At 47.9% G+C, this 12,941-nt stretch overlaps 1 protein-coding gene across 1 annotated transcript; it reads left to right on the top strand.

The window, feature by feature from the left end:
- The first annotated feature begins 246 nt into the window (after nt 1-246).
- Bib (MIP channel family protein big brain) lies at nt 247-12,915 on the top strand. Its single transcript, XM_078190858.1, has 4 exons — nt 247-760; nt 1,355-1,481; nt 9,514-9,721; nt 10,583-12,915. Exons 1-4 carry the CDS (start codon nt 451-453, stop codon nt 11,717-11,719), a joined length of 1,782 nt encoding a protein of 593 aa, XP_078046984.1. The 5' UTR covers nt 247-450; the 3' UTR covers nt 11,720-12,915.
- The last annotated feature ends 26 nt before the right edge of the window (nt 12,916-12,941 follow it).

Below are 12,941 nucleotides of genomic sequence, written 5' to 3'. Positions count from 1 at the left end.
TGTCGGGGGAGGGGCAACGCATCCCCGAAATCCCCGACACGTGGTCGGGTTCTAGCAAGCGTGCAAGGCACAGATGCACCGGTGGTGGAAGGGTGGGGGTGGTGCGGCGGTGGCGGAGGCGCTCGTTGGGGCCCCACTTGTTTCGACGTAAGGTCGGCTTGTCACTCGAGAGTGCGTTGCCATTCCGGCAACATCGGTCGTGTCCGTTCGCCAGGATCCTTTCCCGTTTTTTGCAGCCGCGAACCACCTGGAACTTTGCAACAAACGGTTTATGGTTTTGGTAGTGTACGGGACAGTCCGTAGTTCAACGAGGTGCGACGCGATCAGTGATACAATTTTAAAGAATGCTCTGACGATCTTTGAACGCAGAACGACTTCGATACATTGTTAAACCTTTGGAAGAGAGTTTAGAGTTTTTGGTAATTAGCCGGGAAAAACAGCGGATAGACAATGGCAACGGAAACGTTATCACGCGAGTTGGATGCGCACATTGTCACTCTGTTGACGAGGATCTCGACGTTGAGAGAGAACAACGCCGATGTGACCGAGAGGAAAGCCCCGATGTCGATCGAGGCGCGCAGCCTCGAGCTCTGGAGAGCGGTCGCCGTCGAGTGTTTTGCCACTTTCCTCTTCAGCTTGACGGTTTCCGGCGCCGCGGCGTCCTCCGCAGTCTCTGGCAGCGGACTCTCTGTCCTCTCCACCGCTGTTGCCTCCGGATTCGCCATCGCTGCGATTTCTCTCATCTTTGGACATATCAGTGGTAAGACCATCTTCTATTTCATTTAAAATCTATACCATATAAACTCCTGAAATAATGCCCCTTTATGTTTTGGCGTAATCGCTGCGTACGAGTCTATAAAAGAACCAACCCCTAGTTACTAGAGCCGTAACAAACTTTAGCGCGGCAGTATAATTGCGTAAAGGGGCGTTAATTTCTAAGTTTAGAACCGTAAACGTTGCGAACGACATTATATGCGAAGCAACGGTATCAGTTGACGACGCCAAGACGAGACATCTGATGGAAACGTAACGAAGATTGCAATTGTCGCGTTCGTAGCCAGCCGTGATGGCTCGTCTCGATTAGCTTGTTAACCGATTCTAGCGGTTAGTGGAAATATAGTTCTCTGGAACGAAGCTTCAGTCTCGTCGGCATACAACTAGCGGCATTCTTTGACGAAGAGTGTACGAGACGAAAGTTTTCAAAGCCCTGGATTAACTTTAAGTCATCATCGCCCGAGATTCGAAATTTTCGGTCATTGTCCGAATAGTTGCATGGGTCGGGCATGGGACGAGAATCGTCGCCTTCGACACCCGGTGAACCGATACTAATGCGATAAAATGGTTGTACATGCAGGTGGCCACGTGAATCCAGCTGTCTCGGTGTCTTTCGCTCTCTGTCGACGGATTTCACTGCTCCGCGCTGCTCTCTACATCGCTGCACAATGCGGAGGTGGAATAGCTGGTGCTGCGATGCTCTACGGGTAAGTCCACCTAAAAAAGAAACAAATTGCTTGTTACCGTGCTCCTTTCACACTTGAACTGTTCGAGATTATCTGCTAGCGATATTATTCGGTCGCTATTACATGCGGGCTTCAATCAATCACCCTCCCGTATTCATTGATACGACCCCCTAGGAGACATTTAAATTTTCTTGCTTATGCGCTATATATAAAGAGGGGTCTTTGTTAAAAATAGTTCGCTCGACGATTCTTTATCGGGAAGAAGTTCCTGAGTGATAGATAAACGAAACGTTAGACATTCCACGACTGCAGTGTGCGGAAGAAATATTCGTTGGTAAAGAAAAAGCGAGATACGCGGTCTCCAAGGGAGCAGCTGCCAGATATGGCAGGCAAGGGCTCATTTGGAGACCAAATACACGTATCCAGCAATGGGTTCGTTTCCTCAGTTTCTCGTTCGCGGAACATTAACGCTATTTTGAAATAAATAAATAAATGCTAGACTTAACAAAGGAATGACTCTGAACCTTACAAGCTCGAAATGCAGAAGTTTATATCGTGTTTGGTCCCTGGTAGCTCTGAAACAAAGACAGAGAAGTTAGAAAATTATCTGGAACACTGTGTTTTGGGACGAATTTAGCTTCGACAAATTTCTCCAAAGTATTATTAATGTACGGGTCGCCGACCCGTAATTGAACGAGCGAGACCGGTCCCGATCATCTTGAGGAACGAGATCTTTCGAGGAGGACCAGCCCGCGGCTGCGACTCGGTCCGTGCACGTGCCGCGATCCCGCTCGTGCGTCGAATATCGCGAGAGAAAAATGGAGAAAAAGGGGGCCCCTGGGAGGGGGGCACGACCGGCTCCTCGACCACCTCCACTGTCTGCGTTGCTCGCAACACCGTCGTCCAGGTGTAGCCGCCTATATCTTTAGCTACCATTCATTCGTCCATTTTCTTGCACACAGTCGCTCGAGCGTAGAATCTAAATCTTATTACAATTGTTTAACAAATTGTTCAACTGGACATAACAGATGCAAGCAACTAGAGCCTGCCTGAAGGCATAGAAAATGTTTGAAAACCATAACTAGCGTCAATGTAGTATAACTACCCCTTTACGAGTCAAAATCGAGGCGACTCTCGCGCCAGGTTCCAGATGCTTGATTTAAACGTAAAGAAAAGGAAGGCTGCTGAGGAGATTAGGGAGAGAGAGAGAGAGAGAGAGAGAAAGGAGGGAGGGAGAGAGAAAAGATTGAAAAGCAAGCAAAAGTGCGCGGAAGGAGAAAGGGCAGAAAGAGGCACGCGTAATTGGCAGCGGCGAAGGAGAGGTGGGACGGGAGAGGAGCTTCTTCGAAGCCCGAGCACCTGCCTCGTTCCTCGAGTCCTGCGGCAGGCCACCGCTTCGCAGCTGCCGCAGATGTTTCGTGGACCAAAAAAGATCCGCAAGAAGGTGAGCCCGGTAAAGGGAGGGGGGGGGGGCGAGGGATCAAGAACGTGTGTGCACCAAAAACCAAGATAATGAATACCTATGCATGCCAAGGTGGGACAAGTTTCACGACCCGATCGGCTCGTTGAAGGGGAGGACACGTCGTAATCCGGAGAGCTGAGGCAGATGTTTCCCTACGTTTCCGAGGATCATTGTCCTCCCCCTCCTTCTCTTCCTTCTTCTTTTGCTCATCCTCCTCTCTCGTTTTCTCCTATACGGCTCCCCTGTTTTCCTCGGCGCCTCCGGTCCTCGCCACTTGCACGCCCGAAATTAACGTCACAGTCTGGACCGGAAACTGTCCTACACGGCCTCGGGTCGTGTGGCCGTCGGATTAGAATCCCCGGAAGCTCAGCCTCGACGATATCGAATTGGATTCGTATTACTTCTCTCTCCAAACCAATTTACAAATTTCCTAAAATTGTAGTACTATATTTAAAATTGTAATATTATATTTGGATATTGTAAATACCATCCCTGTATAAAATGGAATCTTTACCCTTGCCTCTGCCGGGAGAGTATCGATGAAATTTGATGGGGTTCCGAATATAGGGGCGTTGCTCGGCCTGCGACCCTCCAGTGAATTTAGGGTCCACGAATATGCAACCTGTGACCCGCTACAGGTTCAGCGAACAGGTAACACTGCGACGATTGAAGACTAGATGATCGTATGCTCGAAGAGGGTTCAATTATTTTAGATTAATTTTGATGTGAGAACAAATCAAGCTAAGCTAACTAGAAACTGAAATTTTAACGACCAAATAACTCCGTGGGGGCCCAAAATTATGCGTTCGCATATCAAGATAAAAAAATAAAAGAGAATGTTTGCCATCGCGGTCGGGGCGGCACGTTCATCCCTTAGAGACGAAAACCACCCTCTGACCACCATACGACCGCACAAAGAGACAACAAGTGCGCGATATGTACCGAAATAATAATCGAACAATGCTCTAGTTAACCGGTCGAGTTCGTCATCCCTCTAAGGATGTGGTCTCCTATCTCTGGGGACCAGGGGGGCAAAAAAGATGACCGGTCGAACAGGGTGCGAGGAGCAAGAGGGGGAGGGGTGGCGCCCATATTCTTGCATCTGTTGCGAACGAGTCGCGGGCGGCGTTTGTAAAACACGTATCCTTGCGTCGTCGCAGCCGAAACGACAGGGGTTGACGCGCTCAGCCCTCGCTCCTCTGCCCTGGAATATAAATAAAAAAAGGAAATAGAGACGAGAAAAGGGAACGGAGTCGATAAATCGTAATGCTAGGGCGGGGGGAGGGCTAACCAGATATTATGGGAGAATCGGAAACCGCGAGAATCTAACCATCCGTAAAGAATTTACTATCACCGGGTTACAAGTTTTTCCCATTAGATCCTCATCGACTTTAATGGCACGCCATTTTTTAGAGCGGCATTCGTTTTTCTGCAAAAAATTCGAGAAGCTCTTTGTTAGATTCTAGAAACCTTGATACAATGTTCTAAGCTGAAAAGCAAACTCCGTCGTATAAACAAAGTTTGAAAATTTATAAAATGAAATTATATTTGGGTGAAGCAGAGAATCGTGATTTTCAGAGTCGAGTTCGCCAAGGTTTCTCTTGGAATTAACATGAGTTCCACAGGGGAGGGTTCGTTCATGGTATAAACCTATTTGTCAGGGGAGTTTGCCACCACGGACCGAGGAAACAGCTGTGAGGAAGCAGGTGTGTTGTGACGTCGGGCCAGACACGTTGTGCGCGTGGCTTGCTGGATGTCCAGCGAAGAGACAGCCCCGTGTCCTGCCCTCTCAAATCATTGGCAACAAGTTTTTGCTTGAAAATCACGTCCTCTCGCCGTATCAGCTGCATTGTTTCTTTCGTAAACGTTTTTGAAATTCTAATTAAGCTGGAACCCTCTATTTTACCACAGTTTAATGGACGATCGAGAGTTTGTCGAGCACTGAAATATCTGTAGATGCAAATTCTCATAGCCGACATGCAATATCCTAAGCTTTCTCGAGAACCTCTTGATATTGGGTTCTTAAGTCCCGCTTTGAATAAGGGGAACCTCGGCGACATCCGTCGATGCGATGGTCAAACATATAAAACCGCGTCTCATCACATGGTTTCCGCTTTTCCGATCCGTATTGATGTTCCGTGGAATCTGACCGTGTCGTCCAACGCGTTTGAACCTGGAAATGGAGCGAATGTTAGGTGTTTACGCGAAGCTAGAATCATTTTGCTCCAGAACGAAAGGAAATGCAATTCTTTGATTTTGCGCACGGGCATGCCGCGCTTCAACTCCCTTTATGTATAAGGAGAGAAACTGTTGTTCGGCCGAAAATGCAGCGTGAAAGCCAGGTGGGTCAGGTAGAGCCGTTTCAGTAGGAATGCTTTACCTGCTCCACGGAACACGTTTTACCGTCCGCACAAAGAGCCGTCGCGATTTTAGCTTTTACAGCCTCGGCTGTCGTTCCCCTCCCTCTTCTCTCCGGCTGCTAACGCCACTGTTCCTCTTTCGGTAAGTTATTTCAGGCTTCGGAAAATGCGTCCACAGAGAGGACCGCGACTCTCTCTTTCTCTCTGGTTAGTAAAAATAAAATGTAACCGGGCAAAAAAAAAACGAAGAAGAAATGTTTGAAACACGTGGTCCCACTTCACCGGGCACCTCTTAAACCACCGACGCCTGGCGTCTCTTTTTAAGCTAAATATTTAAGTTGGGTACTGGGAAAATTTACGCCTCTCGTCTGAGTATGATAAATCAGAAAAACTCTCCAAGCGAACCCTTCCTCGGGTGGAGGCGGTGCGAATTCTTCAAGTTGTTCTTTTTCTTGCAGTATTTTAATAGCGCCTGAGAGTTGGTAATCTCTGTCACCTATAAACGGATTTACTTGTGTGATTGCTTGAAGCTGCCATCAAAGTTCCATCAGGGTACTTATGCAGATGTTCTCGAGGCAATGCATAAGTTTCATTGAAAGTTTTCGGATCTCTGGTTAGGCTCGTCCGCATATCTGCTTTGAAATACCGCTCTGTAGTCGGAGAACCGTTCTGAATACGAAGACGTAGAAAGAATCGATGCTGAGAAGGGAATAAAGGAGGCTGCAGAGCGGACACAGGGTCGAACCGGAGCTGGATGCCAACAGATGGTCGCGACCACGTGTTCGTTCTTAAGAATCTCTCGGTTCTCCGGTGGTAGGCTGCGCACGATTAGATTCACAAGCGGCCGGTCTGTTAACGACCAACATAATTAAGCGCTAGACTTTTCGAGCGGCGTGACGACCTTCTTTAAACTGCGACCGAGTTTCTTGGTTTCTTAACGGGTTCGAGACTGCTCCTTCCTTGATTCAATTTTGATGTTATAGTATTGCTCAGTACAGTAATCCGAACGTTTCACTGGCAACAAAATTCCTGTCCTTTCGTTTGTTAATAACTAGAGAATAACACAACTTTCAGAAACTGTAATTCATAGTTTCCAATAATAAATCATAATAATTCTTTTACCGTGACGAACGTTCATGGTTGCACCCCGCGGCTATTCTAGGATGAAGGGGCCCTATTGACCTGTTAAGGCGGAGAGGAGGAGAGCCAGCTGTCCGTGGATCGTAATGTAGATCCTTCTTCTCCGGCAGATCCTATAGATCCCTATATAAATCGTGGTCCGGCGGCGGCGACGGTGGCAGCGTAGCTTTCTACGGGGAAACACGTGCCGGCCACATGTTGCACAAAAGGAATATCCAGGCTCGTGGTCCTTTCGAGCATCGTAGCCGCGAGTCCCGGGCACTGATGCTCACAAAAGGAGCCTTCGGGGCCCATAAATGATTCTCTTTCGGCAAGGATCGAACGCGCAGCGGCCTGGCAGATGTTTTCCACCTTCGTAGACACGTCGATCCGTTACAAACGGTGGATCATCCAGACACCGGTGCATCGGGAAAAAAAAGGTGAACGGAAATTTACGGGCCGGCATTCCCAAACGTGTTCCTGCCATTCATCGATCTGTCCTGATGCTTCTTTTCTTTGCAAAGCTCTACGTTCCTTTATGCTAGGCAAAAATCATCTAGGAATAAATACTTTGACGTTTGAAAAGCATTCTCAAAGCAGTTTGATAAAATCTTTCGCTTTTAAATTAGCAGTATCGGGTCATAGTTAAGAAAAATCGTTTCCGTAGGCTTGAGATTTCAAAGTTGCTAGTGCGGTGCTTATTATCGAATTCTCTTCGAAAAGACAGAGCCGGACTTGTGGGTGTACAGACTTCCTGCTGCCTTTCTTCGGCCGTTTCCTCCCGTTCAGAAAAGAGAATAGAATCCTGATCCGACCTGCTTTCAAAGAGAGTTCCCCTGCTTTGTCGCTTCGTATTTCTTCCACGGGTGGCGGGTCTCGTGCAGGAAATGTACAAGGTACCCGTGAAAAATCCCCGAAGTTTCGCTCCGGACCCTTAACAAAATACATGGAAATATGAGTTCCTATAGTTTCAACAGACTTTGCATACAGTAGTAATTACTGCTTGAAAGTCTTGTAGATAGATTCGGAGAAATTAAAGTTAAATCAAGGATTATGTACTGGGAGTATACGTTTTTCCAAATGTTTCCCAAATGGTAGAGAGTGCATTCGAGGATGCATCACGCGCCTGGGAACCTGTTACATGAATCTTGGACCAGACCGATCGGAGATGCAGTTTCGCAGAGGCACCCGATACTCCCGGCACTTGTTTCGTCGGTGTTTTCTCACGTTTGCTGAGAGAGAGAGCACTGTCGGCGATCGAGGTCCACGCGATCAGTCGATCGGAAGACCATTTAATCCCTCGTGCACTTGACTCGAGAGCGAGACTGCGTGCAACCTGTGCCCCATATTCGCATCGTGGCAAAAGGGGAATCCCCGGTAAACAGCCCCCGGGGGGATTACACGATGCTTTTAAATAAATTTCAATTTGGGGAGCGGTTGTGTCGGTTGCAGTGCGCGCCTCTGTCGTGTTTAATGAGCTATTGATATCGGTGGCCCACCCCTGTCTGGGGTGAGTCCACCCTATCCCCGTTCCCGGCGAGGAAAACCGCCACATGCGATTACACGGCGATCGGAGATCCTCGAGCGATTCCATTATAAAGTCTTGCCCTCTGGGAAAGTTCAGATGGACGATCGAGGGAGTCCTGGACTGTTCGATAGTTAAATGGCTTGGACCCAATTTGATGGGCATACTAATGTACGGTTAAACATGGACTCGTTTACAAGTAATTTAAGGCGAAGAAGTACAGTCGTGAGAAATTCGACGAGGGGGTCGCTAATCTACGAAAGCTTGACCGAGTCCGGCCTCTGCGAACACTTGTCGCCAGTGCCCTAAATTCGACCGCCATTAAATTTAATATCGCGGCTCAAGCGATTCGACACGATCCACTCTTCGGGGAACTTTTGACGGAAATGGTTCTGTGTTCTCCGCGCTTTCGGCGCGGGAAGGGGTGGGAACGGCGCGAGATCGAGGGGTTGATCCGCGCTCCAGTCCATTGTGCGTCTCGTCGCTCGTTCTTCCGCGTTTGTTCGCAGAAAAATGAAGTCTAGCTCGCCTCCCGGACGGCAAAAAAGCATCCCCTTTTCCTGTAGCGGAGGTTGCTAGTCGCCTCTCGACGAGATTTCAACACTTGGATCGCGGAGCTTCTGTTAACTACGCCGGCCCGCTATGCTTAGAATCATTTGCAGGTTTATTCAAACATATTTCCGAAGGCACTTCTTCTAGGACGTTTCTGCGCGGGAATTATGAAGCCAGGTTGTTCGTGCCTCCTTTGTTACATGTGCACAATGACGAACGAGGGTGAAAACGAATAAAATGTTGCTTATCACGGCGCTGGCTCGCGAAAGGAGCTTTTCTTTCTTCTGGCGTCCACCCTCGTTGTCCACAGACAACGCAGTTAATCCCATTGTGTAGTCGTGATCTGCATTTCTGATTCCATCAATTCGCTCTCTCGTGACGCGATTACGTCAGTAACGGGAACGGAGGGGCCCAGAGTATCTCATTTGCATCGATCCGTGGGGAGAACTTTTGATCGAGCGTGATCTTTGTCCGTTTAGAACGTGGATCAGCCTATAATCCCACGTTGAAGAGATGTTTTCACACAGGTGTAAAGTCCTTTCATAGTTCCGGAGGGCTCTAGAGGGAGTAGGAGCTCAAAGGGCGTCGCTCCCCAAAACTATTTTGCAATACTTTTCCGAAAAATTATTTGGTCAGCGACGAACAAATTGGCTACGCAACCTGTTGGTGAACTCGCTGCTGCCTGCGTAAATGGTGGTCCAACGGGTCACATGACTATGACCCCATAAGATTGTACGAGGCGAGAAAATTAACGAGGCTTTATGCAAAAGAAACAGAGGGGTTCGTGGATGCACCGGCTAATATAAACATTACTCCACGGGGAGACGGTCGCCACGGGGTTGCAGAGTTGGTATCGTTCTCAATGGGAAAATCATCTGTGCATTGTACCCCGTTGTCGCAAACGACGCCATATGCGTCGGTCAATCATAACCGGGGTCCAATCGATAATCCTATTTGCGAGTTACTACCCACTTTTAGGTGATCCTAAATCTGAAATCGAGAACGACTAGTTCACACGGTTTGTTTCTGTTACAGAGTGACTACGCCGTCGAACACGCAAACCTTGACGTCCCCCGGCCGCCTGAGCGGAGCCATCGAAAGGCTGCTAGTGGAGCTGGCGTTGTCTGTGCTAATTGTCCTCGCTCATTTCACCTCGGAGTCCGCCAAGACGCTGCCGATGTCCATCTCTTCGAAACCAGCCGGCGTGTTGGCCGCAGCATATACGGCGGCCACCTTAGTTTCGGTGAGTGAAACCGCCTGGAATGCATTCCACTGAACAGAAATCGGTTCACCTTAAAATGGAAGCAATTCATTAGACTAGATTCGAGCTAGAAATCACACCTTTACTCAACCCTCCTATATTCGGTCTTAGCGATACTCGGGGTTATCTTTTTTGAGACCGAAAACCTCCGTGCGTTCGCCGGAATCCCGTGATAGCGACCACCTTTCCCCTGTTCCCCCACGAGTAACCGGTCTATCCGAGGCGTCTCTCGATCTCTTTCGAATCGGACCCACGTCCGCGTCTTTAAAGAGCACCTGCGCTCTAAGAACAGGCCAGACGAGGGGAACAAGGAGGAGTTTCGGGGGCAGAGAAAGAGACGGAGCAGAGAAAAAAAGAAGAAAGAACTCGATCTCGATGCCACCTGCTCCGGAAAGTGTGTGTACAATGCAACCGTAAAAAGAAACGCGAAACTACTGCGTCGAAAATGTTTGCACCCGACGCTCGGGTGTCCCCGGAGTATCCAATGTCGACTTCCGACCCGGCGGAGTATCGACTAAACCCACAACATCGAATAACCGATCGTGTAACCAGGAATCGCGGATCACTTCCTTGATCATTAGCCTGTGGAGCAACCGATGATCCTTGCCCTTTTAATCCGCTCGAAACTGATGACGCAACCCGCAGTTGTTCGATTTTTTTTCTTTGTGCCGGTAGCTGAGATCGCTGCATCTGCAATTTTAACAAAAGAAAGCTGTTCTATTGTCGAGCATATTCCATTCTATTAGCAGTAAATGAATCCTATTCTAATATCAATTAGATTTAATATCGTTGGATAGCGTTAAAGTCTAAACAGGATTATCATTCGATCTGTTTGTGTTTCAGAGCCCGTTCCTGAATCCAGCCAGAGCATTGGGACCGGCGTTCGTTAGCAACCGATGGGACAACCACTGGGTCTACTGGGTGGGTCCATTGTCGGGTAGCGCAGTGGCAGCGTTGCTGCACGAGTACGTGTTGAACCCGAAACGGTCCAGAGATTCGCGAGACGTAGACGACGGGGACAACTCGTCGATGAGGTCCGATGAGGACACCTACGACGACCTGGACAAGCCTACGGGGCCCAAGTTCCCCAGCGCTTATGCCACCTATCGCCCCGTGGCCGGAGCCGCGTCTTCTTCCATTTATAGCGCGCCGCCCACAGCTTTGGAGCGGGTCGAATCGATTTATGGTGGAACTAAATCTTTGTACTGCAAGTCGCCGCCGTTGACTCGGGCCAACTTGAATCGCTCTCAAAGCGTCTACGCGAAGTCGACCACCGGGACCAAGGACGGTCTGATGATTCCAAAACCGGGTCCCCTGGTGCCGGCTCAGAGCCTTTACCCGATCAGGATAGGACAGACCCCATCCCAGAACTCACGAGAGGGCCAACAGCAGCCACAGAGCGGACCAAGCGGCCCGGCACAGACTACCCAGAACCATAACAGCACCAACCAGAACATGCAGAATCAGTTACAACAATGTACTCAAAGCATATACGGTATCAGGGGAATCTCGACCAGCCTGAGTACTCGGGAAAATGGAATCTATGGCGTGTCCACCGGGTCCAGTATATACGGGCGCGCTCCTGCTCCTCCTCCTGTCAATCAGAGCTCCCCATCAGCTCAGGGTGTCCAAAACGCTGGACAGAGCCATCATCCACAACAACAACAGCAACAACAACAACAACAGCAGCAACAGCCACAGCAGTTGACCGTTAATACTGAAAATACAGCTAATTCTAGGAGACCGGAAAGCATGTACGGTCACATTTCTAGGCGCAGCGATGATTCGGCGTACGGTAGCTACCAAGGCTCCACCAGAGGGAACTACGGGAAAGTACCCGGTCCTTCGGGTCAACCGGGCCCACCCAGTGGGCCTTCCGGCCCCCCACAGTACCGTGATCCAGGCAGACCTTCCCCAGCTGCACCTTTACAGCAGAGCCAACAAAATTTCCAAAGAAACTCACCGAATCCGCAATACTGACTATAAATGCAACCTTGTCGGTTAACTAAAGCAACTGCTGAGACTGGCAGCCGATGAGGCATATTGATCGCGGATCCGGATATGCGATCACAAGCGATTGCGAGGATGGAATATTCTGACACGATGAAGGAATCGACTGGATTCTCGTTTACATTGGGTCGGTGCCTTACTAGGAAGCATCCACGTGTGCCATTTATCTAATGTGATCAGAAAGACAATGTAGATCCTTGCTGTCGGCATGTGTCGGAACGCTGGAGACATCTATTGGCAACCGTGCGAGTACGTTTAAGCATGTTTCTCACCCAGGATCTTTTGAACATTTTAAAAAGTTAATTTTTACTGTACGTGAAGCCGATCGCATTTTGGTCTTGAAATCAAAAGTATTACCTACCGTAAATATTAATCTTGTTAAGATTCCTCGCTATTACAAGTGAATTTCAACGGCAATACTTCACGATTATTTCGACACTCGAGTCTGGCGAACCATTGAACCACCAATTCTTTATCCACCTATAAATATAAATTTTTTATAGCAATTCATTAGGATTGGCGATTGTTTAAATAATGTTTTTAATGGACGTTTAACTTTTCGAACGTTTCCTAAAATTCGCAGAGCATCTTCCAAGATGGCCGACAAACGAACAATTTCGAATTTCGATTCTGTGATTCATATTGGTTTGCTCGACTCGATCGGAAGTTGATAACTGAATATATTGGATTCAGACTGACTAGACTCGTAAACTGTGTATTGTCATAAGACTGATCTCGCACAATAATTTCGTTAAATAGATCAATTACATTTTTCTATACCGATATTAGTCGCATACTCATGGAATGATCAACGTTAGAGGATATCGTAGGACAGATTCTAATTTGTACAACCTCGGTTGAGTGAGGCGAAAGAAGCAAAAAATCTACGATATATCTTGTGTACTAGGGCCGTATCATTTTCGAAGATACACGATGATATTTGACAGAAACACACGACTTATCAAAACGCGAACGAATTGCGTTTGTATATTGATAAACCCACGAAAACAAGTGCTTTGTATATATATAAATATAGATATAGATATAGATAGATATAATTATTAAACTTTGTATTTATTACTTTCTACCGTAGATATAGAATTACGATTACTCTTGCATTCGTATATGTATGTAAACGGACAAGTACGACAATAAACAAAAATCGATGAAAGTGACTTACGAGGTATAAAAA

Source organism: Augochlora pura, chromosome 9 (assembly GCF_028453695.1).
Source record: "Augochlora pura isolate Apur16 chromosome 9, APUR_v2.2.1, whole genome shotgun sequence".
NCBI classification, from domain to species: Eukaryota; Metazoa; Arthropoda; class Insecta; order Hymenoptera; family Halictidae; genus Augochlora; species Augochlora pura.
The sequence above is the reverse complement of the archived record's forward strand: the minus strand, read 5'-3'. Positions and strand labels throughout refer to the sequence as shown.